The 25,754-nt window shown below is 37.6% G+C and overlaps 1 protein-coding gene across 9 annotated transcripts in view; it reads left to right on the top strand.

Moving 5' to 3' along the window:
• Window positions 1-25,037, top strand: part of LOC117327415 — a 70,178-nt gene extending 45,141 nt beyond the window's left edge. For 6 of the 9 annotated variants that reach the window (XM_033884430.1, XM_033884398.1, XM_033884405.1 and 3 more), the window contains 6 exons: window positions 11,596-11,785; window positions 12,112-12,173; window positions 12,461-12,563; window positions 12,843-12,921; window positions 13,383-13,511; window positions 19,112-19,225. In XM_033884430.1, coding sequence (XP_033740321.1) covers window positions 11,596-11,785; window positions 12,112-12,173; window positions 12,461-12,563; window positions 12,843-12,921; window positions 13,383-13,490 — 542 coding nt within the window. In that variant the 3' untranslated portion in view covers window positions 13,491-13,511; window positions 19,112-19,225. Of the gene's footprint in view, window positions 1-2,960; window positions 3,216-11,595; window positions 11,786-12,111; window positions 12,174-12,460; window positions 12,564-12,842; window positions 12,922-13,382; window positions 13,512-19,111 lie in introns of those variants that run through there. The other 3 variants (XM_033884390.1, XM_033884373.1, XM_033884382.1) reach the window with 3 other exon arrangements.
• The last annotated feature ends 717 nt before the right edge of the window (window positions 25,038-25,754 follow it).

The raw sequence follows: 25,754 nt of genomic DNA, 5'->3' as shown, positions 1-25,754 counted from the left end.
GCCTTATCTGTACCAGCAAGAGTGACTAGATATAACAGTTTTGAAATAATTCATCAATTTTATTGAATAGTTAAAGAGAAAAAAAATTATGAAATTATATGATAATACTTTATTTTTCAACCTTTTAAGGCAGTTAAACATTAAAAAAAAATATTTTCGAAATTCTTACATTGTTACCTTATGATAAATTTTAGGGGGGAATACAATTCCTATGGGGGTATACTTATCCTATGGCCATTTATTGTATCCGGATACTTGTCCTATAGCCAAATATTGTACCTGGATACTAATCCTATGGCCTGTTTTAGTATCCGGGTATTTATCCTATGGGGGATACAAATCCCACATGACACCGGTAATAGTTTGATAAGAAGTCAAGGATGGGATATAAAGTAAAACACAGCTAAGTTGAAGCTGACAGGACCAAGTAAAACCTTCGACTACTTAAATCTGTTACCATGTACAGAGATGTGCAATGTCATAAATGACCCCAATTCTTCGGTTGTCTACTCTATGTACCTGTCCGATAACATTGTGTGACAAACCAATGACTATACAAACATTATATATCTTATACCACAACAATGACTTTTTTAATGATATAAAGATTAATATATATACAGAATACAGAAGAATATAGGTAACATAAACACTAGTCCTGTCACACACATATATAGATACAAATGCATAGTCATACACATACATAAGGAGCATGTAATGAATTTGATAGATAAAAATGATACAGACATTCACAATTATATCCCAAGGGTTGAAAACTCTGAAGTCTACTATCAAAAATACAGACATAGGAACATCCAAATCTAGGATACAACAGATACCAATGGGGTACAGTAGGTGATCTCAGCCAAAGGGAAATCACTCAAGCATAACTGGTCACGAGATTTTGGAAAGAATAGAATAATTTCATCTGTTTTTGTATACATTTTGATTCTGATATTTGCAGTTTTTATGCATAAAAAAGTAAACAAACCACTGCAGATTGCATGGTTGACAAAGATTCATAGAGATTGAAACCTTCACCTGTGCAGCCGTATAAATAAAGGGATTAATTAATGCTCAATTAATACCCTCAAACTATAACATTGGGGTCTGTTGATACCAATACCTCTGAAGATTCAGCTTATTAGTCGGAAGATAGAAATTTTTACTTCAGTCAATGAGACACCTGGATGTTCATTTCACCATTCAGTCAATGAGACACCTAGATGTTCATTTCACCATTTAGTCAATGAGACACCTAAATGTTCGTTTCACCATTCAGTCAATGAGACACCTAGATGTTCATTTCACCATTCAGTCAATGTGACACCTAGATGTTCATTTCACCATTCAGTCAATGTGACACCTAGATGTTTATTTCACCATTCAGACAATGAGACACCTAGATGTTCATTTCACCATTCAGACAATGAGACACCTAGATGTTTATTTCACCATTCAGACAATGAGACACCTAGATGTTCCTCTCAGAAATTTTGGTATAATTCAGAACGGACAAATTACAGAACATATTTAACACAACTGTAGCCTGTGATAAATAGTGTTTGAAACATCCATATTTAATTTGAGAAAGAAGAGAAAAAATCAGGACTGAACGAAACATTCAACAATCAAGAGACCATATCATGATTATGTTACTGAATCCTGCACTCATTAATCCGCTGAGCTTTTTTCCACTGTGCATACGCTGATTTATTGGCAGTGAGAGTTTAAGAATGGAGATATGTAAATTTATGTATTTGAACAGTAGATTGAAATGAAAAGCATCTTATTCAAGGAAACTGGATGCATAAATTGCAAGCATGATTTTGTAGCTATAAGAGATACAGTTTGTGTTAAAGAGCATTGTCATCCATGCATATTTTACAAGGGAATGAGACAATAGCAGATTTATTTAAGAACGGCCCAGAGAGATATACGATAATCTGTTTTCGTGATGTTCAGACTCATTCAGCAACTTTTCATCATCAAACATCACTTGTCTGACAGATTTGTCTGTTTTGTGTATCAAGATAGATTACTCCATGGAGCGTAAAGGTATAGATAAACAGTATGTCTTTGATGAAGTTACATACCATACAAACAGCTTTGTCAACAAATACTTACTAATGAAGTAAAACAATGGTATCAACATGTAAAGTTTGTGTGAGCAACATCTCGCATACCGAGCATATCTGTGGCTTGTCTTCCTTCCAAACAATGTTCCCAGTCAGCGTTTTTGTTTAACATTGCCCTGTAACACAAAAACTGAAGAAAACAAACACACACAATGAGATTTCTTAAACATTTAAGAGGGATACCTATCGCTTTACATAGTAGGTATTATAGAGATATTGACTGCTGTTTTACTGTGAGGAGTGGTATGTAGGATACACTAATGTACCTGTAATATATACTCAAAACAAACAATACTCGAGAATTTCTACTTTTGGTATCCGCGATCTCTATATTCACTTCCTGTGATCCTCGCATCCAGGACATAAGTCATATTTACGTCACCTATTGATAGTATCATCTCACGTCAGTATCGTCTCACGTCAGTATCATCCCACGTCACTGGGAGATGGTTTTATGTACAGCTATATTATTGGCTAGATTACAATGTCATGACCAGCCCACAAACTTAACGAGCTAAGGAAGGCTGTCCTCTTTATCATCATATATAATTCACATATTGATATCAGGATACAATCTTGCCTTAAGCTACTCAATTTCAAAAGCACATTAACTGAATTTTTTGCATTTTTGACAAATTTTCAAAGTTAATTGATACGTGTATATACCTGGGACATGATGGATAATATATAAATACAGGTAGTCAGTTTGACATTAATCACTCAGGAAACCTGTGTAAATGATGGTGTGCACGATTACCTGTAAAGCAGTTACCTGTTACAATATATGCTGACCTGATGATCACAATCAGGATTGATGTTTAGGACAAATCTGTCTATGCTGAATGTCTTGTGTGGAAACATTTGGAATTCAATTGCTTATTGGACACCAGTTTAAATTCCTTTACTGCATTGAAAATCCACTGAAGAAAAGTGACAGGACTTTTCAATTTACTGGTCAATAAAAACATTGGATTATGTATGGACACAAGATGGTTCTCCTCATCATGCTATTGACCCTGTTGACTCCATATTGTGAATCCAGTAGTCTATCGGTAGACTGTGTACTCGGACAAGGAAGTAGGTATACTTACTACTGTCCCTCAGTTTGTATAACTCTGTTATATATCTCAGGATATCCTCTCTTTTTACAGCTAATTCATGTATTTACAATATACCTCTGAATATGAATTTGACATGTAGCTGTTTCAGTTTCCTTTGCTGAAGCATTGGCTTTTATTACCTTGCATATACAATGTAGTCACAAGAATTACTGGTAATGACTGATCAATCGTCAAAAGGTTAATGTACCCCTATGTTGTGATGTAGGAGATTATGTACCCCCTATGTTGTGATGTAGGAGATTGTGTACCCCTATGTTGTGATGTAGGAGATTATGTACCCCCTATGTTGTGATGTAGGAGATTGTGTACCCCTATGTTGTGATGTAGGAGATTATGTACCCCTATGTTGTGATGTAGGAGATTATGTACCCCCTATGTTGTGATGTAGGAGATTATGTACCCCTATGTTGTGATGTAGGGAGATTATGTACCCCCTATGTTGTGATGTAGGATATTGTGTACCCCCTATGTTGTGATGTAGGAGATTATGTACCCCTATGTTGTGATGTAGGAGATTATGTACCCCTATGTTGTGATGTAGGTGATTATGTACCCCTATGTTGTGATATAGGAGATTATGTACCCCTATGTTGTGATATAGGAGATTATGTACATCTATGTTTTGTAGGAGATTATGTACCCCTATATTGTGATGTAGGAGATTATGTACCCCTATGCTGTGATGTAGGATATTATGTACCCCTATGTTGTGATATAGGAGATTATGTACCCCTGTATTGTGATGTAGGAGATTATGTATCCCTATGTTGTGATGTAGGAGATTACGTATCCCTATATTGTGATATAGGAGATTATGTACCCCTATGTTGTGATGTAGGAGATTATGTACCCCTATGTTGTGATATAGGAGATTATGTACCCCTATGTTGTGATGTAGGAAATTATGTACCCCTATATTGTGTAGGAGATTATGTACCCCTATGTTGTGATGTAGGAAATTATGTACCCCTATATTGTGATGTAGGAGATTATGTACCCCTATATTGTGATGTAGGAGATTATGTACCCCTATGTTGTGATATAGGAGATTATGTACCCCTATGTTATGATGTAGGAGATTATGTACCCCTATGTTGTGATGTAGGAGATTATGTACCCCTATGTTGTGATATAGGAGATTATGTACCCCTATGTTATGATGTAGGAGATTATGTACCCCTATGTTGTGATGTAGGAGATTATGTACCCCTATGTTGTGATATAGGCGATTATGTACCCCTATGTTGTGATGTAGGAGATTATGTACCCTATGTTGTGATGTAGGAGATTTCGTAACCCTGTGTTGTGATGTAGGACATTATGTACCCCTATGTTGTGATGTAGGACATTATGTACCCCTATGTTGTGATGTAGGAGATTATGTACCCTATGTTGTGATGTAGGAGATTTCGTAACCCTGTGTTGTGATGTAGGAGATTATGTATCCCTATGTTGTGATGTAGGAGATTATGTATCCCTATATTGTGATATAGGAGATTTCGTAACCCTGTGTTGTGATGTAGGAGATTATGTACCCCTATGTTGTGATGTAGGAGATTATGTACCCCTATGTTGTGATGTAGGACATTATGTACCCCTGTGTTGTGATGTAGGACATTATGTACCCCTATGTTGTGATGTAGGAGATTATGTACCCCTATGTTATGATGTAGGAGATTATGTACCCCTATGTTGTGATGTAGGAGATTATGTACCCCTATGTTGTGATGTAGGAGATTATGTACCCCTATGTTATGATGTAGGAGATTATGTACCCCTATGTTGTGATGTAGGAGATTATGTACCCCTATGTTGTGATGTAGGAGATTATGTACCCCTATGTTGTGATGTAAGAGACTATAACTTGAAGTCACCTTTCCTTATAAGGCTTATCTTCCTGAGATGGACAACTTTTAGGTGCTGCATTCCCTACTCTATCCAGAGTTTCCCAGGCTTTTAATGCTTACCCTCAATTTTACTTAATGGTCCTGTTTTTCATCCAGCTTCCTAGCTGCCTTTCTTTTACATCATACGTTATCTCACAATAACACCCTGTTCTTAACATTCTGTCTTCCATTCTATCTCTTTTATCTGACATCACTCAGTTTATTCCTTTCTTTAAATATCTCTGATTATAAAACATACTGTCCTTACAAGTTAAGTGATGTTTGCTTAAAAAGTTATGTCATTTACTACTACTATAAATACCTTACAAGTCGGTTTAGTGCTTAAAACCATGAGGAAAACAAGAATTATCTAAGTAAACTTAATAAATCCTAACATTGGTGACAATAATGTAAAGGATTTATCACAATGGAGTATTTAATAAACTTTCCAGCCATTTGATTTATAGCGTTACACTATGCTGTATGACCAGTGTGTTGGGTGTGACGACAATGAGAGAGTTCCAACATGTACCCCATGCTGTGTCCCTCAGTAGCATCATCATCACACAAAAATGGCTTTTTAAAAGTCAAAGACTGATACCTCATTTGGTGCCCAGCTTTATTCCAGACTGTGTCTGTAATAGGGTCGTGGTACTTTAAAAAGCCAGTATTGAATTTGGTGTAACTCTGAATCTAATTTCGTAATGGGTGGTTAGTTTTTGTGTACACTTTTTTTTTGGTCCATTATCTCTGGAGAAAGTAAGACTTTAATTCAATTGTGAAAATCACCTGGTATCATTATAGGTACAGCCAATGTGTATTCTGAATGAAAACCATTTAAATCTTCCCCTATGTGAAGGTATTAGATGTCATACAAATACTCTAAGTGTACTTGGTAATTGTTTCTACAATTGGGAAGTGTTTCTTAAGACTCTAACATGATGATTCCTCATTGTAGTGTACATGTACCAAGACACAAGTTTACCTAGTGTACATGTACCAAGACACAAGTTTACCTAGTGTACATGTACCAAGACACAAGTTTACCTAGTGTACATGTACCAAGACACAAGTTTACCTAGTGTACATGTACCAAGACACAAGTTTACCTAGTGTACATGTACCAAGACACAAGTTTACCTAGTGTACATGTACCAAGACACAAGTTTACCTTTTAGGTGTATGTAGTGTACATGTACCAAGACACAAGTTTACCTAGTGTACATGTACCAAGACACAAGTTTACCTAGTGTACATGTACCAAGACACAAGTTTACCTTTTAGGTGTATGTAGTGTACATGTACCAAGACACAAGTTTACCTAGTGTACATGTACCAAGACACAAGTTTACCTAGTGTACATGTACCAAGACACAAGTTTACCTAGTGTATATGTACCAAGACACAAGTTTACCTTTTAGGTGTATGTAGTGTACATGTACCAAGACACAAGTTTACCTTTTAGGTGTATGTAGTGTACATGTACCAAGACACAAGTTTACCTAGTGTACATGTACCAAGACACAAGTTTACCTAGTGTACATGTACCAAGACACAAGTTTACCTTTTAGGTGTATGTAGTGTACATGTACCAAGACACAAGTTTACCTTTTAGGTGTATGTTGTGTTTCCTGATCTACCTATATCTATAATGTACTTTTTCAAGAAATCACTTAAACAACTGTTTGTCAGTACCTATAATAAAAGCTTGATAGGTACACTTATAATAGATGTAATCACATTGGCGTACCTGTACCACCCTCTATGTGTGTACCTTATAGATGTAATTACCATATTGGTGTACCTGTACCACCCTGTATGTGTGTACCTTATAGATGTAATTACCACATTGGTGTACCTGTACCACCCTGTATGTATGGTGTACCTGTACCCCCCTGTATGTGTGTACCTTATAGATGTAATTACCATATTGGTGTACCTGTACCCCCCTGTATGTATGGTGTACCTGTACCCCCCTGTATGTGTGTACCATAATTACCACATTGGTGTACCTGTACCACCCTGTATGTGTGTACCGTAATTACCACATTGGTGTACCTGTACCACCCTGTATGTGTGTACCATAATTACCACATTGGTGTACCTGTACCACCCTGTATGTGTGTACCATAATTACCACATTGGTGTACCTCTACCACCCTGTATGTGTGTACCATAATTACCACATTGGTGTACCTGTACCACCCTGTATGTGTGTACCGTAATTACCACATTGGTGTACGTCTATCACCCTGTATGTGTGTACCGTAATTACCACATTGGTGTACGTCTATCACCCTGTATGTGTGTACCGTAATTACCACATTGGTGTACCTGTACCACCCTGTATGTGTGTACCGTAATTACCACATTGGTGTACCTGTACCACCCTGTATGTGTGTACCGTAATTACCACATTGGTGTACCTGTACCACCCTGTATGTGTGTACCGTAATTACCACATTGGTGTACCTGTACCACCCTGTATGTGTGTACCGTAATTACCACATTGGTGTACCTGTACCACCCTGTATGTGTGTACCGTAATTACCACATTGGTGTACCTGTACCACCCTGTATGTGTGTACCATAATTACCACATTGGTGTACCTCTACCACCCTGTATGTGTGTACCGTAATTACCACATTGGTGTACCTGTACCACCCTGTATGTGTGTACCATAATTACCACATTGGTGTACCTGTACCACCCTGTATGTGTGTACCGTAATTACCACATTGGTGTACCTCTACCACCCTGAATGTGTGTACCGTAATTACCACATTGGTGTACCTGTACCACCCTGTATGTGTGTACCATAATTACCACATTGGTGTACCTGTACCACCCTGTGTGTACCGTAATTATCACATTGATGTACCTCTACCACTCTGAGAGTACTCAAATTTTGGTATGATTTATATATAATGGATCTTTGCTGATGTGGCATTGTACTCACATCTCAGGCATTTAGATCCTAGATTTTAGAGTCTATACATTTTCAGATTTTACGTATATATGTACCTAAGTGAATGAACTTGAGCCATCTATTGTGACTGGATTGGGTGATTTCCCACCATACACTGTGGCACCCGTACCTCCAGAACACAGCTACTGTCTATAACCTAGTCTGTAGAACTATTTGGGGTCCTATTCACCTGTCTAGTTGTGAATGACCTGTTTCACCGCCATGCTGGTAGTGACATCCCCACATTTGTGTACATGTATTGGTTCCTTTCATGTCTGCACACATTAAATGCTTCACATCACTAATAAATAAGACATCCAGCCTAGATTGGTTTGATGGAGGTGTCTCTGTTAGATCACACACACTTCACTGCTTGTCATGATATCCCTAACTCATTGTCCAGTCTCCAGTGTTGGACTGGACACACATAACACTTCTCTATCTCTTCCTGCCATCAATTGATCAGTAGGAATCAAAGGCACAGTTGTCATCCCACCCTAGAGTCAGGTCAAGGAGACTCTTTCTGTGTGTGGAATAAAGAAATCAATTAATAAAAGGTCAACTGGACTAACAGCCTTGGCAGTATGAATTGCTCACTGGAGTATGAGAGGCTGATAAAAGGGTGGGAATTCAGGCTGATGAATCATTAATTTGAAGGTCAGATTCATAGGCCGAAATTCCTGTATAAAATAACCAGACTGATACTGGTTGATGGAAAAAATCTCAGAGGTGGTCTGAAGGCTGATGTCATGAAAAGGACATTGTTTGTAGACTGATGATGAGAGCATAGTTAGCAGACTGATGATGAAGGCATAGTTAGCAGACTGATGATGAGGGCATAGTTAGCAGACTGATGATGAAGGCATAGTTAGCAGACTGACGATGAGGGCATAGTTAGCAGACTGATGATGAGGGCTTAGTAAGCAGACTGATGAAGGGGGCATAGTTAGCAGACTGATGATGAAGGCATAGTTAGCAGACTGATGATGAGGGCATAGTTAGCAGACTGATGATGAGGGCTTAGTAAGCAGACTGATGAAGGGGGCATAGTTAGCAGACTGATGATGAGGGCATAGTTAGCAGACTGATGATGAGAGCATAGTTAGCAGACTGATGATGAGAGCATAGTTAACAGACTGATGATGAGGGCTTAGTAAGCAGACTGATGAAGGGGGCATAGTTAGCAGACTGATGATGAGAGCATAGTTAGCAGACTGATGAAGAGAGCATAGTTAGCAGACTGATGAAGGGGGCATAGTTAGCAAACTGATGAAGGGGGCATAGTTAGCAGACTGATGATGAGAGCATAGTTAGCAGACTGATGAAGAGGGCATAGTTAGCAGACTGATGATGAGGGCATAGTTAGCAGACTGATGATGAGAGCATAGTTAGCAGACTGATGATGAGAGCATAGTTAACAGACTGATGATGAGGGCTTAGTAAGCAGACTGATGAAGGGGGCATAGTTTGTTGACTGATGAAGAGAGCATAGTTAGCAGACTGATGAAGAGAGCATAGTTAGCAGACCGATGAAGGGGCATAGTTAGCAGACTGATGATGAGAGCATAGTTAGCAGACTGATGATGAGGGCATAGTTAGCAGACTGATGATGAGGGCATATTTAGCAGACTGATGAAGAGGGCATAGTTAGCAGACTGATGATGAGGGCTTAGTAAGCAGACTGATGAAGGGGGCATAGTTAGCAGACTGATGATGAGGGCATAGTTAGCAGACTGATGATGAGAGCATAATGAGGGCATAGTTAGCAGACTGATGATGAGAGCATAATGAGGGCATAGTTAGCAGACTGATGATGAGGGCATAGTTAGCAGACTGATGATAAGAGGGCATAGTTAGCAGACTGATGATGAGAGCATAGTAAGCAGACTGATGATGGAGGCATAGTTAGCAGACTGATAAAGGGGGCATAGTTAGCAGACTGATGATGAGGGCTTAGTAAGCAGACTGATGATGAGGGCTTAGTAAGCAGACTGATGAAGGGGGCATAGTTAGCAGACTGATGATGAGGGCATAGTAAGCAGACTGATGATTAGGGCATAGTAAGCAGACTGATGAAGGGGGCATAGTTAGCAGACTGATGATGAGGGCATATTTAGCAGACTGATGAAGGGGGCATCGTTAGCAGACTAATGATGAGAGCATAGTTAGCAGACTGATGAAGAGGGCATAGTTAGCAGACTGATGATGAGAGCATAGTTAGCAGACTGATGATGAGGGCATAGTTAGCAGACTGATGATGAGGGTATATTTAGCAGACTGATGAAGAGGGCATAGTTAGCAGACTGATGATGAGGGCTTAGTAAGCAGACTGATAAAGGGGGCATAGTTAGCAGACTGATGATGAGGGCATAGTTAGCAGACTGATGATGAGAGCATAGTTAGCAGACTGATGATGAGGGCATAGTTAGCAAACTGATGATGAGGGCATAGTTAGCAGACTGATGATAAGAGGGCATAGTTAGCAGACTGATGATGAGAGCATAGTAAGCAGACTGATGATGGGGGCATAGTTAGCAGACTGATAAAGGGGGCATAGTTAGCAGACTGATGATGAGGGCTTAGTAAGCAGACTGATGATGAGGGCTTAGTAAGCAGACTGATGAAGGGGGCATAGTTAGCAGACTGATGATGAGGGCATAGTAAGCAGACTGATGATAAGGGCATAGTAAGCAGACTGATGAAGGGGGCATAGTTAGCAGACTGATGATGAGGGCATATTTAGCAGACTGATGATGAGAGCATAGTTAGCAGACTGATGATGAGGGCATAGTTAGCAGACTGATGATGAGGGCATAGGGGATTGTAACTGATGAAGAAGGCATATTATGAATTTGTAGACTGATGAAGAAAACATTTTATAAATTTGTAGACTTGTGAAGAGGGCTATTGTAGGATGACAAAGAGGGAATAGTTTGTATGATGATGAAGGGGGCAAAATATGATGGCGAAGAGGGCATATATAGTTTGTAGACTGATAAATGGGCAAATGTAGGACGAATGAGGGTATATTTTGTAGAATGATGGAATGGGTATTTATTGTAGACTGATGAAGAGTCTATAATTTGATAAAAGTTTATCAATGAATTTAGCTGTCCTGGTAAGCAGTTTTACAGTTTTTTATGGCAGCTTAACACTATTATAATTATAAAATATTATTAGATAGGACATTCTCACATTATCTTATAGTTGGATTGATGGAAACCATTATGGTCAAAATCTCAATTTCATACACTTTGACTTGAAATTATCAACCCTCTGGTTCACTTAATTGTTCAACTTATGAAGAAGGCAATTGTTTTGACTTAGTTTCCTAATCATGCATTTTTTTTTTTTTTTTTATGATTTCCTTCAATTCATGTTTTACTTAAATGAAGTTCCATGTGTTCATATTACTTAAATCAGATACATAAGAGCATCACTTTAACAGATAAGACTGTCATTATTTCCATTTTGTTTGTAGAGGGGTGTGGCAGAACTCCTGTAACTAAGCCCCAGGGTGATGAAGAAGAGGTTACCGTGACAGTCCCCACAGAGAATGCAGAACATCATAGAGACAACTGTACTGAAGATGAAGTGAATCAACAGGGATGTCTTAATGATGGAATCTGCTTTGTTGTCATCATTGACGCTATAAGGATACTTAACTGCCAGTAAGTTATCAAACCAATGGCCAGACATGTCTTCATTTCTTGTCTGCTTGTCTTTTTGGTTACATTTATTTGTTTACAAATCTATTAAAATTTTGGGTCCTCAACATAAAACTGACAATTTGATACATTGGTGTTTTTTTTGTTTTTCTTTTGTAACTTATATTTTTATTCAATACAATGATACATGTTCTTTGACTTTGCATGTAGTTCCTACAAGTGTTCAACCTTTGATTAAGACATATTAGACTTCAAATTGCACATAAATGTATTTTTCCAAATAAAGGGAGGCAACTCTTAACTATCTGCAATATCAATGTTTCGTGTAGGTGTCCAGGAACACATATTGGGACGAGATGTGAACTCTTAGATTTCCAACCTGGTGGTCAAGGTAGGGGCCAAAATTATTTATTACATAAAAGTATTTAATGGTAGTATATAAAATCAAAATTTTTGCTTGACTTCTTTTTTTTTCTCACAGAAATGCCTTAATATATTTACATTCTATAGTAAATTTGTTTTTGCCATTTGTAGGTTACATTTTTCATTGTCTTCAGTTTTCTTTGAAAAAGTGATTTTAATTATGTGAACATATGTATATCAAAATACCACACCCATATCACAATGTGTTATGTTGTAACTCTGCTGAGATAACGGGAGGATCATGTAATGTTTCAGAGGAGGGCAAGGACAGAATAGCCACTGCTGGCGTGGCAGCACTAACTGTAGCAGGAGTGTTGTTTGTCACAATTCTTATCTTCATTGTGATATGGAGGAAAAGGTCAGTAAATCTTGTAACAATTAGTCTAACATCAAAATCTGATGTGGTGAAACAGGGATATGAAATCAAATGTGTGGAAAGTTTATTTTGATCTTTGATATTTCTCATATGTAAATATATACATGTCATTAAACTCCATTAATATACAGCAAATTGTTTCCGGTAATTACTTTATAATTGATATTTTCACACAATTTCCATTTACATGACATTTTATATTATATATCACTGTTGTCTTTAAGATGGTCAAATGTATAACTTAATTTATTCACAATACAGGTACTTAAGAAAGAAAGAACAGAATGGAAATGACAAAGAAAAGCTTCAGGATACAGTGAAGTCAAATGGTTCACCATCAGTAAGTATAGTAGACTGTCCATAACACTACAGCTAAGTATCTGTCCACAACCAAACAGAAATTCAATTGATGAATTATCTGTGGAACTATGACAAAACACCATTTAAAAGTAGATTTACATTTACATTAATATAGTACAAATAAAAGTGTCATCAGATAAGTAAACAAGACAAACAACCATGACAACTAAGAGAAAACCATGACAACTAGGATATAATTATAGCCAGGGATGATATTGTCATGACAACTAAGAGACAATTAGGATATAATTATAGCCAGGGTATTATAGGCATGACAACTAGGAGACAACCATGACAACTGATGATTATGCCCAGGTTAGGATTCAGACAGCAAAGATACATTTATTGGAGTAGAAATACCAATATGATTTTAAGCAGAATTAGGCAACATGCCTTGACAGCCATCATATAGACCATTACATCTCTGTCCCACACTGTTAGTATTTTCCTCAGGTACGTGGTGAGGGTTTGTCATCAACGGCTCGCCATAACCAGGTGCCAGAAGCAGTGCCATTGACAACTATGGAGAATGAACACAACTCCAGCTGACCTAATGCAGGGTTATAAATGGTTGGTCTTTAAGGTTTTGGTATATAGTTTGGTGTGGAATTATAATATTAGACCTCACTAATACCCTACAGCTAGTCTAGTAGTCACTTTCTAACCCTACTGGTCCACTATCTAACCTAATGCATGTGACAGCCAAGTCAACGTAAGTCATGCATGTAAGACGGCCATATAAGACAGCTCAGCCAATTTTTGTGTCACCTGCGAAAGCAGGATAACTCAACTTTCCTTGGACTGATCAAGCTCAAACTTTATACAGACTTTCCTACCAACAAAGCTTGCTTGGGATTGCATTTCATGTCCGAAGGTTAAAGGTCACTGTTACTAAAAATGAAGATGTGTTTCCGTTTTGTTTAAATTGTTTCATTTTCTTCAAATTCATGAAACATATTGTGCAGGCTACACATCCACTTCTATAGAATTATTGTTTGTCTTTTATTTACAGACTTACATGTACTAGCCAGTCAGTGTAAGTCACCTGTACAGTACATGTGATAGTCAGTGTTAGTCACCTGTACAGTACATGTGATAGTCAGTGTAAGTCACCTGTACAGTACATGTGATAGTCAGTGTTAGTCACCTGTACAGTACATGTGATAGTCAGTGTTAGTCACCTGTACAGTACATGTGATAGTCAGTCAGTGTAAGTCACCTGTACAGTACATGTGATAGCCAGTATTAGTCACCTGTACAGTACATGTGATAGTCAGTGTTAGTAACCTGTATAGTACATGTGATAGTCAGTGTTAGTCACCTGTATAGTACATGTGATAGTCAGTGTTAGTCACCTGTACAGTACATGTGATAGTCAGTGTAAGTCACCTGTACAGTACATGTGATAGTCAGTGTTAGTCACCTGTACAGTACATGTGATAGTCAGTGTTAGTCACCTGTACGTACATGTGATAGTCAGTGTTAGTGATAGTCAGTGTTAGTCACCTGTACAGTACATGTGATAGTCAGTGTTAGTCACCTGTACAGTACATGTGATAGTCAGTGTTAGTCACCTGTACAGTACATGTGATAGTCAGTCAGTGTTAGTCAGTTATACAGTACATGTGATAGTCAGTGTTAGTCACCTGTACAGTACATGTGATAGTCAGTGTTAGTCACCTGTACAGTACATGTGATAGTCAGTGTTAGTCACCTGTACAGTACATGTGATAGTCAGTGTTAGTCACCTGTACAGTACATGTGATAGTCAGTGTTAGTCACCTGTACAGTACATGTGATAGTCAGTCAGTGTTAGTCACCTGTACAGTACATGTGATAGTCAGTGTTAGTCACCTGTACAGTACATGTGATAGTCAGTGTTAGTCACCTGTACAGTACATGTGATAGTCAGTGTTAGTCACCTGTACAGTACATGTGATAGTCAGTGTTAGTCACCTGTACAGTACATGTGATAGTCAGTGTTAGTCACCTGTACAGTACATGTGATAGTCAGTGTTAGTCACCTGTACAGTACATGTGATAGTCAGTGTTAGTCACCTGTACAGTACATGTGATAGTCAGTGTTAGTCACCTGTACAGTACATGTGATAGTCAGTGTTAGTCACCTGTACAGTACATGTGATAGTCAGTGTTAGTCACCTGTACAGTACATGTGATAGTCAGTGTTAGTCACCTGTACAGTACATGTGATAGTCAGTGTTAGTCACCTGTACAGTACATGTGATAGTCAGTGTAAGTCACCTGTACAGTACATGTGATAGTCAGTGTTAGTCACCTGTACAGTACATGTGATAGTCAGTGTTAGTCACCTGTACAGTACATGTGATAGTCAGTGTTAGTCACCTGTACAGTACATGTGATAGTCAGTGTTAGTCACCTGTACAGTACATGTGATAGTCAGTGTAGTCACCTGTACAGTACATGTGATAGTCAGTGTTAGTCACCTGTACAGTACATGTGATAGTCAGTGTTAGTCACCTGTACAGTACATGTGATAGTCAGTGTTAGTCACCTGTACAGTACATGTGATAGTCAGTGTTAGTCACCTGTACAGTACATGTGATAGTCAGTGTTAGTCACCTGTACAGTACATGTGATAGTCAGTGTTAGTCACCTGTACAGTACATGTGATAGTCAGTGTTAGTCACCTGTACAGTACATGTGATAGTCAGTGTTAGTCACCTGTACAGTACATGTGATAGTCAGTGTTAGTCACCTGTACAGTACATGTGATAGTCAGTGTTAGTCACCTGTACAGTACATGTGATAGTCAGTCAGTGTTAGTCACCTGTACAGTACATGTGATAGTCAGTGTTAGTCACCTGTACAGTACATGTGATAGTCAGTGTTAGTCACCTGTACAGTACATGTGATAGTCAGTGTTAGTCACCTGTACAGTACATGTGATAGTCAGTGTTAGTCACCTGTACAGTACATGTGATAGTCAGTGTTAGTCACCTGTACAGTACATGTGATAGTCAGTGTTAGTCACCTGTACAGTACATGTGATAGTCAGTGTTAGTCACCTGTACAGTACATGTGATAGTCAGTGTTAGTCACCTGTACAGTACATGTGATAGTCAGTGTTAGTCACCTGTACAGTACATGTGATAGTCAGTGTTAGTCACCTGTACAGTACATGTGATAGTCAGTGTTAGTCACCTGTACAGTACATGTGATAGTCAGTGTTAGTCACCTGTACAGTACATGTGATAGTCAGTGTTAGTCACCTGTACAGTACATGTGATAGTCAGTGTAAGTCACCTGTACAGTACATGTGATAGTCAGTGTTAGTCACCTGTACAGTACATGTGATAGTCAGTGTAAGTCACCTGTACAGTACATGTGATAGTCAGTGTTAGTCACCTGTACAGTACATGTGATAGTCAGTGTAAGTCACCTGTACAGTACATGTGATAGTCAGTGTTAGTCACCTGTACAGTACATGTGATAGTCTGTGTTAGTCACCTGTACAGTACATGTGATAGCCAGTGTTAGTCACCTGTACAGTACATGTGATAGTCAGTGTTAGTCACCTGTACAGTACATGTGATAGCCAGTCAGTGTTAGTTACCTGTACAGTACATGTGATAGCCAGTGTTAGTCACCTGTACAGTACATGTGATAGTCAGTGTAAGTCACCTGTACAGTACATGTTATAGTCAGTGTAAGTCACCTGAACAGTACATGTGATAGTCAGTGTTAGTCACCTGTACAGTACATGTGATAGTCAGTGTAAGTCACCTGTACAGTACATGTGATAGTCTGTAAGTCACCTGTACAGTACATGTGATAGTCAGTGTTAGTCACCTGTACAGTACATGTGATAGTCAGTCAGTATTAGTCACCTGTACAGTACATGTGATAGTAAGTGTTAGTCACCTGTACAGTACATGTGATAGTCAGTGTTAGTCACCTGAACAGTACATGTGATAGTCAGTCAGTGTTAGTCACCTGTACAGTACATGTGATAGTCAGTGTAAGTCACCTGTACAGTACATGTTATAGTCAGTGTTAGTCACCTGTACAGTACATGTGATAGTCAGTGTTAGTCACCTGTACAGTACATGTGATAGTCAGTGTTAGTCACCTGTACAGTACATGTGATAGTCAGTGTTAGTCACCTGTACAGTACATGTGATAGTCAGTCAGTATTAGTCACCTGTACAGTACATGTGATAGTCAGTGTTAGTCACCTGTACAGTACATGTGATAGTCAGTGTTAGTCACCTGTACAGTACATGTGATAGTCAGTGTTAGTCACCTGTACAGTACATGTGATAGTCTGTCAGTGTTAGTCACCTGTACAGTACATGTGATAGTCAGTGTTAGTCACCTGTACAGTACATGTGATAGTCAGTGTAAGTCACCTGTACAGTACATGTGATAGTCAGTGTTAGTCACCTGTACAGTACATGTGATAGTCAGTCAGTGTTAGTCACCTGTACAGTACATGTGATAGTCAGTGTTAGTCACCTGTACAGTACATGCGATAGTCAGTGTTAGTCACCTGTACAGTACATGTGATAGTCAGTGTTAGTCACCTGTACAGTACATGTGATAGTCAGTCAGTGTTAGTCACCTGTACAGTACATGTTATAGTCAGTGTTAGTCACCTGTATAGTACATGTGATAGTCAGTGTTAGTCACCTGTACAGTACATGTGATAGTCAGTGTTAGTCACCTGTACAGTACATGTGATAGCCAGTCAGTGTAAGTCACCTGTACAGTACATGTGATAGCCAGTGTTAGTCACCTGTACAGTACATGTGATAGTCAGTGTTAGTCACCTGTACAGTACATGTGATAGTCAGTCAGTGTTAGTCACCTGTACAGTACATGTGATAGTCAGTGTTAGTCACCTGTACAGTACATGTGATAGCCAGTGTTAGTCACCTGTACAGTACATGTGATAGTCAGTGTTAGTCACCTGTATAGTACATGTGATAGTCAGTGTTAGTCACCTGTACAGTACATGTGATAGTCTGTACTAGTCACCTGTACAGTACATGTGATAGTCAGTGTTAGTCACCTGTACAGTACATGTGATAGTCAGTCAGTGTTAGTCACCTGTACAGTACATGTGATAATCAGTCAGTGTTAGTCACCTGTACAGTACATGTGATAGTCAGTGTAAGTCACTTTATAAACCCTATAACCATTTAGTTAGATCATATATACATATAAAGTCCTCTATAGTTCCTTATAACACACAGCTATATGTTCCTATACTCAGTTTTCCTATAATAACACCTAACATGGGCGAGGACACCTCATTGACCCTACTAAACAATTCTGAATTAATCATCCAAGATCACTTCTGCCACCCAAACACATGTTGATTTAGAATATGGCAGTTTGTTTTTCCTTTCAGCAAAGATTCTCAACAGTAATGTACTGTGTTTGGAGGTTGTAGCATTGTTTTCATTTGAATCCTATATACATATGTATACTTGACAGTTACAATAGGTACATGTATTTTAATGGATCTTGTGGTTTGACTTGTCAAAAATCTCTGAGACAAGGTATCAGTAAGTACTGACCACTAACTAGGTCAATGGCGCTGGCGAGGCTCAGAAAGGTAACTGTCGGAAAGGTAACTGTCAGAAAGGTTACTGTCAGAAAGGTAACTGTCAGAAAGGTTACTGTCAGAAAGGTAACTGTCAGAAGGTTAGTCAGAAAGGTAACTGTCAGAAAGGTAACTGTCAGAAAGGTAAAATGTGAGTGATGAACATAATCAGTTCATAAAACGTATTGTTGCACAATCATTGTAATATAATAAAAAAAAAAAATAAAGTATAATATCCTGTGTACAGCTTATAAAAATAGTTATCATAATACAAACTTACATCAGGCATATACATATATATATATATGTATGAATATTGTTATCGGAAAAGCACAAAGTATATTCTTTATTTCAGGATACTAGAAGAGACAGTGAAAAGCATGTATTGCGAGGATCTGTATATAAATAAGTTAACTACATGTAGTTATATTCTCATGTAAAACAAAGCAATACCATTGCAAACTCACATTTCAGCTGTTTAAATGGTTGTTTTTATTTAATAGTTCATTACCTTCCACCGTGCAGTGATATAAAACTTAATTCAAACATTTTGTTATGATATGCCATTTTTATTCCTCAGGAATCTGAAAGTGCATCATCATCTCCAAGAAAGAATGGTTCCCTTAACAACGAGCAACTTGAGCCACTGCAGAACACAATCGGCAAAGGCAAAGGCGTACCTGTATAGGGCACATGTCGGGGCCGATGTGTGACCTTGAACAAAAACAGTATCTAGATACAGGCTCAGTACCAGGAGTGACCGGTGCTGGACAAGACTGAACTAGACTGGGCTGGCAATGTTGATGGGAAAATGTCTTGGACTAGTGATTAATCAAAATAAAACTCCTCCTATGACCTCACTTGTATGAAGGTCATTTGGATGACTGGTTTCTAAGTAACATAAAATATCACGAGAAACTGACCAACCTGAGATGTAAAACAATGTGGTGCTACCATGTTTATCCTCATCAGTCACCAGAAGGTATACTGGTGAAAGGAATGATGGCACTAGTAAGATCAAGCATTAGGCTCTCTTCTTTGGCAGCTTAGACAATGTGTAGCAATGACTTCACCCAACCTGTACTACTAAGGTAAAGCTTATACAAGCGATATTAGAAGTAATGTGAGTTCTGGAATTAAAAAGATTGTACGTAATGTATATGGTTATATAGAATTGATAACTGACCTGGTATACATACATACCTTTACACCCTATTTCACCTTACTGTAGTGCTTCCTTTATGTGATCCCACTGGACCATGCAACTGGTTCTGATGTCAGCGAGCCCTGTTTTCAGCAGATCTGATGTTGATGTCAGTGAGCCCTATGTTGTCAGGGGTTCTGATGACAGTGAGTCCTGCTGTCAGGAAATGTGATGTCAATGAGCCATGTTCTCAGAAGTGCTGATGTCAGTGAGCCCTATTGTCAGCAGAGCTGATGTTAGTGAGCCCTTTGTTGTCAGAAGTTCTGATGACAGTGAGCCTTGTTGTCAGGAAATATGATGTCAGTGAGCCTTGTTGTCAGAAGTGCTGATGTCAGTGAACCCTGTTGTCAGCAGAGCTGATGTTAGTGAGCCCAATTCTAAGCAGTTCTGATATCAGTGAGCCCCGTTGTCAGCAGCTCTGATGTCAGTGAGCCCTCTGTTGTCAACAGTTCTGATGTCAGTGAGCCCCATTGTCAGCAGTTCTGATGTCAGTGAGCCATCTGTTGTCAGCAGTTCTGAAGTCAGTGAGCCCTGTTGTCAGCAGTTCTGATGTCAGTGAGCCCTGTTGTCAGCAATTCTGATGTCAGTGAGCCCTGTTGTCAGCAGTTCTGATGTCAGTCAGTTTTGTTGTCAGCAGATCTGAGAAATGTGAGGACGGGATGTGTGCTAGAATGGTACAAGTGTTCGTAAATATTGAATATTTTTTTGTTTATCTGCATGTATGATATGAAATTTTTGTATTTTGTATTCAATTTGCAAAACATTGTCTATCCAGTTTAACCACCGAATATTTCAAGTGCAGATCATCCTATTTATACTTTTTTAACTTGTATTCTGTTAAAACTGTTTTAATTGTACAGCATATAGTAGGGAAGGGGACCCTGAAATGTATCAAGGATTGTTACAAGAAAAGGTGTAAAGAAAGAAAAATGAACTAGAAATATTTATCATTTAGCTGGAAACTGATTTGAATGTGTTGGGGAAAAACAACAAGAAGCTTTAATCAATTATGAAATTTAGCATTGTTAAATTTGCGTCTTGTAATCTTCATGAAATCCAGTTCACTAGCTGTAATACAAAGGCCTTTGAAAGATAGAAAACATGTTTTAAAAAATGTAGATGGAATTAATGTTTAACTTTGTACCAGCATGCATGTGTTTTCATGAGAGGTTATAATTGTTTCAATAAAGGTCAGTGATTGAAAGAAAGATTATCATTTGATATTAAAGTTTTAAATCACACCAAATATGTTATATGTAATTAAAAAATCAAAGTAAAATCTTGCATCATTTTAAACTGTTTAACACGCTGGTTTTGTGCGACGCTAACACTGCAGTACAAAGTATATGGTTGTGTGTACTTATCTATTTGTATATGTTAAAGTTTTATCATGTGTGATGTATTATGGAATGTAAGTTTTATGTGAGCAGTGTGTATTATATTGAGTGTATATAGGTATTGTATTATGGAGTATATGTGTATTGTGGTATTGAGCACATGTTGTATGATAGAGTGTATGTATGATAGATATCCTTTACAAGCAATGTGATAATCTACTGGTATCTCATACTTATTTGTGCCATTTGTTTCAGTCAATCCCTTTGTTGATATTTGTGTGATATCGATTACTTCTGTGTGTACCTTAAGTAAATAATATTCATTGTATACTGAAAAAATGGTACATTGTTTTAAAATGCATTTATCTACATTATTACAGCAAAGACTTTGTTTATATATCAAAATATAGACCAATTTAATTTTTGTATTGTCCTTCTCAATGTGTATCATTGTGGCTGTCTTCATCAGCTGTAATAGTGTTCTGGCAGTTCATACTTGTGATTTACAAAGCTATTCACAGTCAGTGCAGTAGCCCTATACATTATAATAAGGAAGAATTCTATAGACTCTGGCCAGTGTGGTATATGGTTTAACCTGCTGTACTTTCTCAAGTATTTAGCTGTCAGATGTTATGATGTACCTATATCTAAATACAAAATCAATATAGGTCTGCTACAGGTGTAACCTGTCCTATCCTTCCAATTGGAGATGGTATACCTGTCAGTCTACTACAGGTGTGACCTGTCCTATCCTTCCAATTAGAGATGGTATACCTGTCAGTCTACTACAGGTGTGACCTGTCCTATCCTTCCAATTAGAGATGGTATACCTGTCAGTCTACTACAGGTGTGACCTGTCCTATCCTTCCAATTGGAGATGGTATACCTGTCAGTCTACTACAGGTGTGACCTGTCCTATCCTTCCAATTAGAGATGGTATACCTGTCAGTCTACTACAGGTGTGACCTGTCCTATCCTTCCAGTTGGAGATGGTATACCTGTTGGTGTTTTAAGGGTTAACACCTTTCCAAATTATACTACAACAACAATTTATTTTATTTTTGTTACCCATTAAAATATGAGTATATATCTCATTTCTTTTGGACATTTACATAATAGTATTCATACTTTGTTAAAAAAAATAAATGCAAAACATATTCAAACTTGTACAATGTACTTGTTTCTAATTCAAAATTAAGTGAAAATTATATATCTAGGACAGTCTGTATAGTAAATGATTTACGGTTTTAATTGCTGGTATATTAATTATCTCACTACTACTCGTAGCCCCGACACATGTCATTTGTAGTCATCTATATGTATTGTGTCATGACACCTTGATAATTTAAAATGTTTTCAAGGTCACGATTGAAGTTTTTACTGAATTTGTTAGAAATGTATAAGTTACATTTGTGTATGCTTATTTATCTTATTATCTGTTTATGCATTTTATCTAGTTTGGCTTTAATGATTGATCGTGAAATTTCTATTCCCGTCAGTTGTGATACAGACGGTACAGATGAAATGGTTCGGCACACAGGTCCTTCTGTAACTGATCAGGTCGACCAATAGGTACAGTCGAGTTGGTGGTACTATTGTACACCTTCTGTATGTCTACATCAAGGACTCTTGAATGTTGATTCCCTATTGATTTAGAAGAAGAAAAACTTTAAAAGGCCATGTACTGTACCAAATAAAGTTTATATATCGTGTTTATATATATATAAAAACAAAACAAAAAAACTTAATGACAAACTTTCTGCACTTTCACAGCTATTGTATTCAGGAAAGTGTTTTTATGAGAACCAAAAATTAATTATCCATTTTTTATTTAATGTTTTAACTCAATTTCTGTACCAAGGATCATAGGGCTTGAGTGGTATTGCAAATAAAAATACTAAGCCTGCAAAATGTTAACTTTGTCACATTACAATCTTTAAAATCTGTTGAATTAACGCAAATTTGGCTTATAAATTTTTTCTCTTGAACCATGACAAATCTTAAATGTCTCATTTTCTTTTGCCAAAAGTTTTCTTCGAGGAAATAAAATGTCCATAAAAACAATGGAAAGTGCATGTATTTGTGATCAGAGATGGTGACGACACTGATACCCGATTACATTGTATTCTGTCTTTGTTTTAAACGTGTTTCTGTTAAGCCACTGTTATATATATGTAAATGTACGTTGTGTTTTATCATTCCATGAATGCATGAACCTATATTTATTGATATGTATATTCTCTATTTGTACATCAACCTGTCATTTGTCTTTTTAAAGTAGGAATGTATATATCATAATGAGGCTGTATGTCGACTGTATACATTTGTACAGCGACATGAGCATGTTGACACTTACAGATCTGTCTTGGTGTATGAAGTTGTGTTTGTTTTATCTGGTAACTCCTACTGAAAGTAAACAGTCCTGTATCTATACATATATATGGTGACTCCTATTGAAGGTATAAACAGTCCTGTAACCATGGTAACTCCTTCTGAAGGGAAAAAGTCCTGTGTCCATATATGGTGACTCCTACTGATGGTAAACAGTCTGTATTCAGATTGACTCCTAGTTGTACTGACTGTAAACAGTCCTGTATCCACGGTGACTCCTAGTTGTACTGACTGTAAACTGTCCTGTATCCATGGTGACTCCTAGTTGTACTGACTGTAAACAGTCCTGTATCTATGGTGACTCCTAGTTGTACTGACTGTAAACTGTCCTGTATCCATGGTGACTCCTAGTTGTACTGACTGTAAACAGTCCTGTATCTATGGTGACTCCTAGTTGTACTGACTGTAAACAGTCCTGTATCCATGGTGACTCCTAGTTGTACTGACTGTAAGCAGTCCTGTGTCCATGGTGACTCCTAGTTGTACTGACTGTAAACTGTCCTGTATCCATGGTGACTCCTAGTTGTACTGACTGTAAGCAGTCCTGTATCCATGGTGACTCCTAGTTGTACTGACTGTAAACTGTCCTGTATCCATGGTGACTCCTAGTTGTACTGACTGTAAACTGTCCTGTATCCATGGTGACTCCTAGTTGTACTGACTGTAAGCAGTCCTGTATCCATGGTGACTCCTAGTTGTACTGACTGTAAACGGTCCTGTATCCATGGTGACTCCTAGTTGTACTGAACTTTCATGTTGAGTTACATCAGCAGTACTTTGTTCTATTATTGATTGAATATTGGGATGTGGTTATAGATGGTTTTTGGGTGTTTTTAACAAGGTCAGAATATTGATTAAGGTATAAGATCTCAGGGCCTTGTGGTTATTTGAAAGGTGTATTTTAGATATTTTGGCCAATTTAACTCTTTCAAAGGTAAATCTTGGTCAATGTCTTTCATTTGAACAAACTTATTAGCCTTCACCAAAGCCTGCTGCAAGCCAAATATCAGGTTCTCTTGACGTTTTGGTTATTGAAGAGAAGTCATGGACATATTTTAGTCTATTTGACCCCTGTGACCTTGCAGGAAGGTCAAGGTCATTTATTTGAACAAAATCGGTAGCCCTTGAACCCAGCATGCTACAGACTCAATATCAAGTCCCTGGGGCTTTTGGTTATTGAGTAGATATTTTAACCTATTTGACCCCTGTGACCTTGAAAGTAGATGAACTTCATTCATTTGAACACAGTTGGTAGCCCCTCATCCCAGCATACTACAGGCCCAGTATTATTTGGTAGGTTTCTGGGGCTCTTTAAGTTGACGACAGAAGACGCACCATGGCTCATCGGGCAGGTGATCAAAAAAATCATGAGAGTTTGAGTACCTAGATAAAACAAATATCAGCTAGTGTCTTGATATACAAGTTTATTTAGGATTGGCATATCATTACATCAGGTGATAAGGTTAATGGAGGGACTCATTGTCTTCCTAAGTAACACAGGTATGATAAGACACTGAGAGGAAATTGTCCTTGTATACACTGAAATATTTATCAATAAACAGTATGTTTTGTTATCCTTTGTCTGTGTTTTACTTCTCACTTAATAAGTACTAAATAGGAAATCATTTTTCACAAGAAAATCTTCATTTTAATAAAATGTTTATTTTAACTTTTCCAATATCATATTCTTTCTTTATGTTCATTTTCCTACATTTTTATATACACTTCAGATTGTATAGACTTGTAGTTAGTAACAGTTCTAGAAATTCATTCATAATCTCAAAATTCTAGTAACAATACTAGACTAAGTATATTTATACTAGACCATCAAATATTGTACTTGACAATTAAGTATTAGGCTAGATCATTAAGTATCATACAAGACCATTAGGTATTATACTTGACCATCTGGTATTCAACTAGACCAATAAGTGTTTTGCTGGATCATTAATTAGGTACTAAACCATTAGGCATTTATTGTACCTGACCATTAAGTATTATACTAGACAATTATCATACTAGACCATTAAGTGTTTTGATAGACCATGAAGTATCCTACTAGACAATTATTATACTAGACCATTAAGTATTGTACTAGACCATTAGGTACAGTATTATACAGTGCTAGATCATTAAAAAGTATCATACTAGACCATTAAGTATCATACTAAACTGTTATGTATTATACTAGACCTTGGAGTATCATACTAGACAATTATTATGCTAGACCATTAAATATTATACTAGGCCATTAAGTATTATACTGGACTATTAAGTACGTATTATACTAG

This window comes from Pecten maximus, chromosome 1 (genome assembly GCF_902652985.1).
Source record: "Pecten maximus chromosome 1, xPecMax1.1, whole genome shotgun sequence".
Classification (NCBI taxonomy): domain Eukaryota; kingdom Metazoa; phylum Mollusca; class Bivalvia; order Pectinida; family Pectinidae; genus Pecten; species Pecten maximus.
This window is presented reverse-complemented; position numbering and strand designations above follow the sequence as displayed.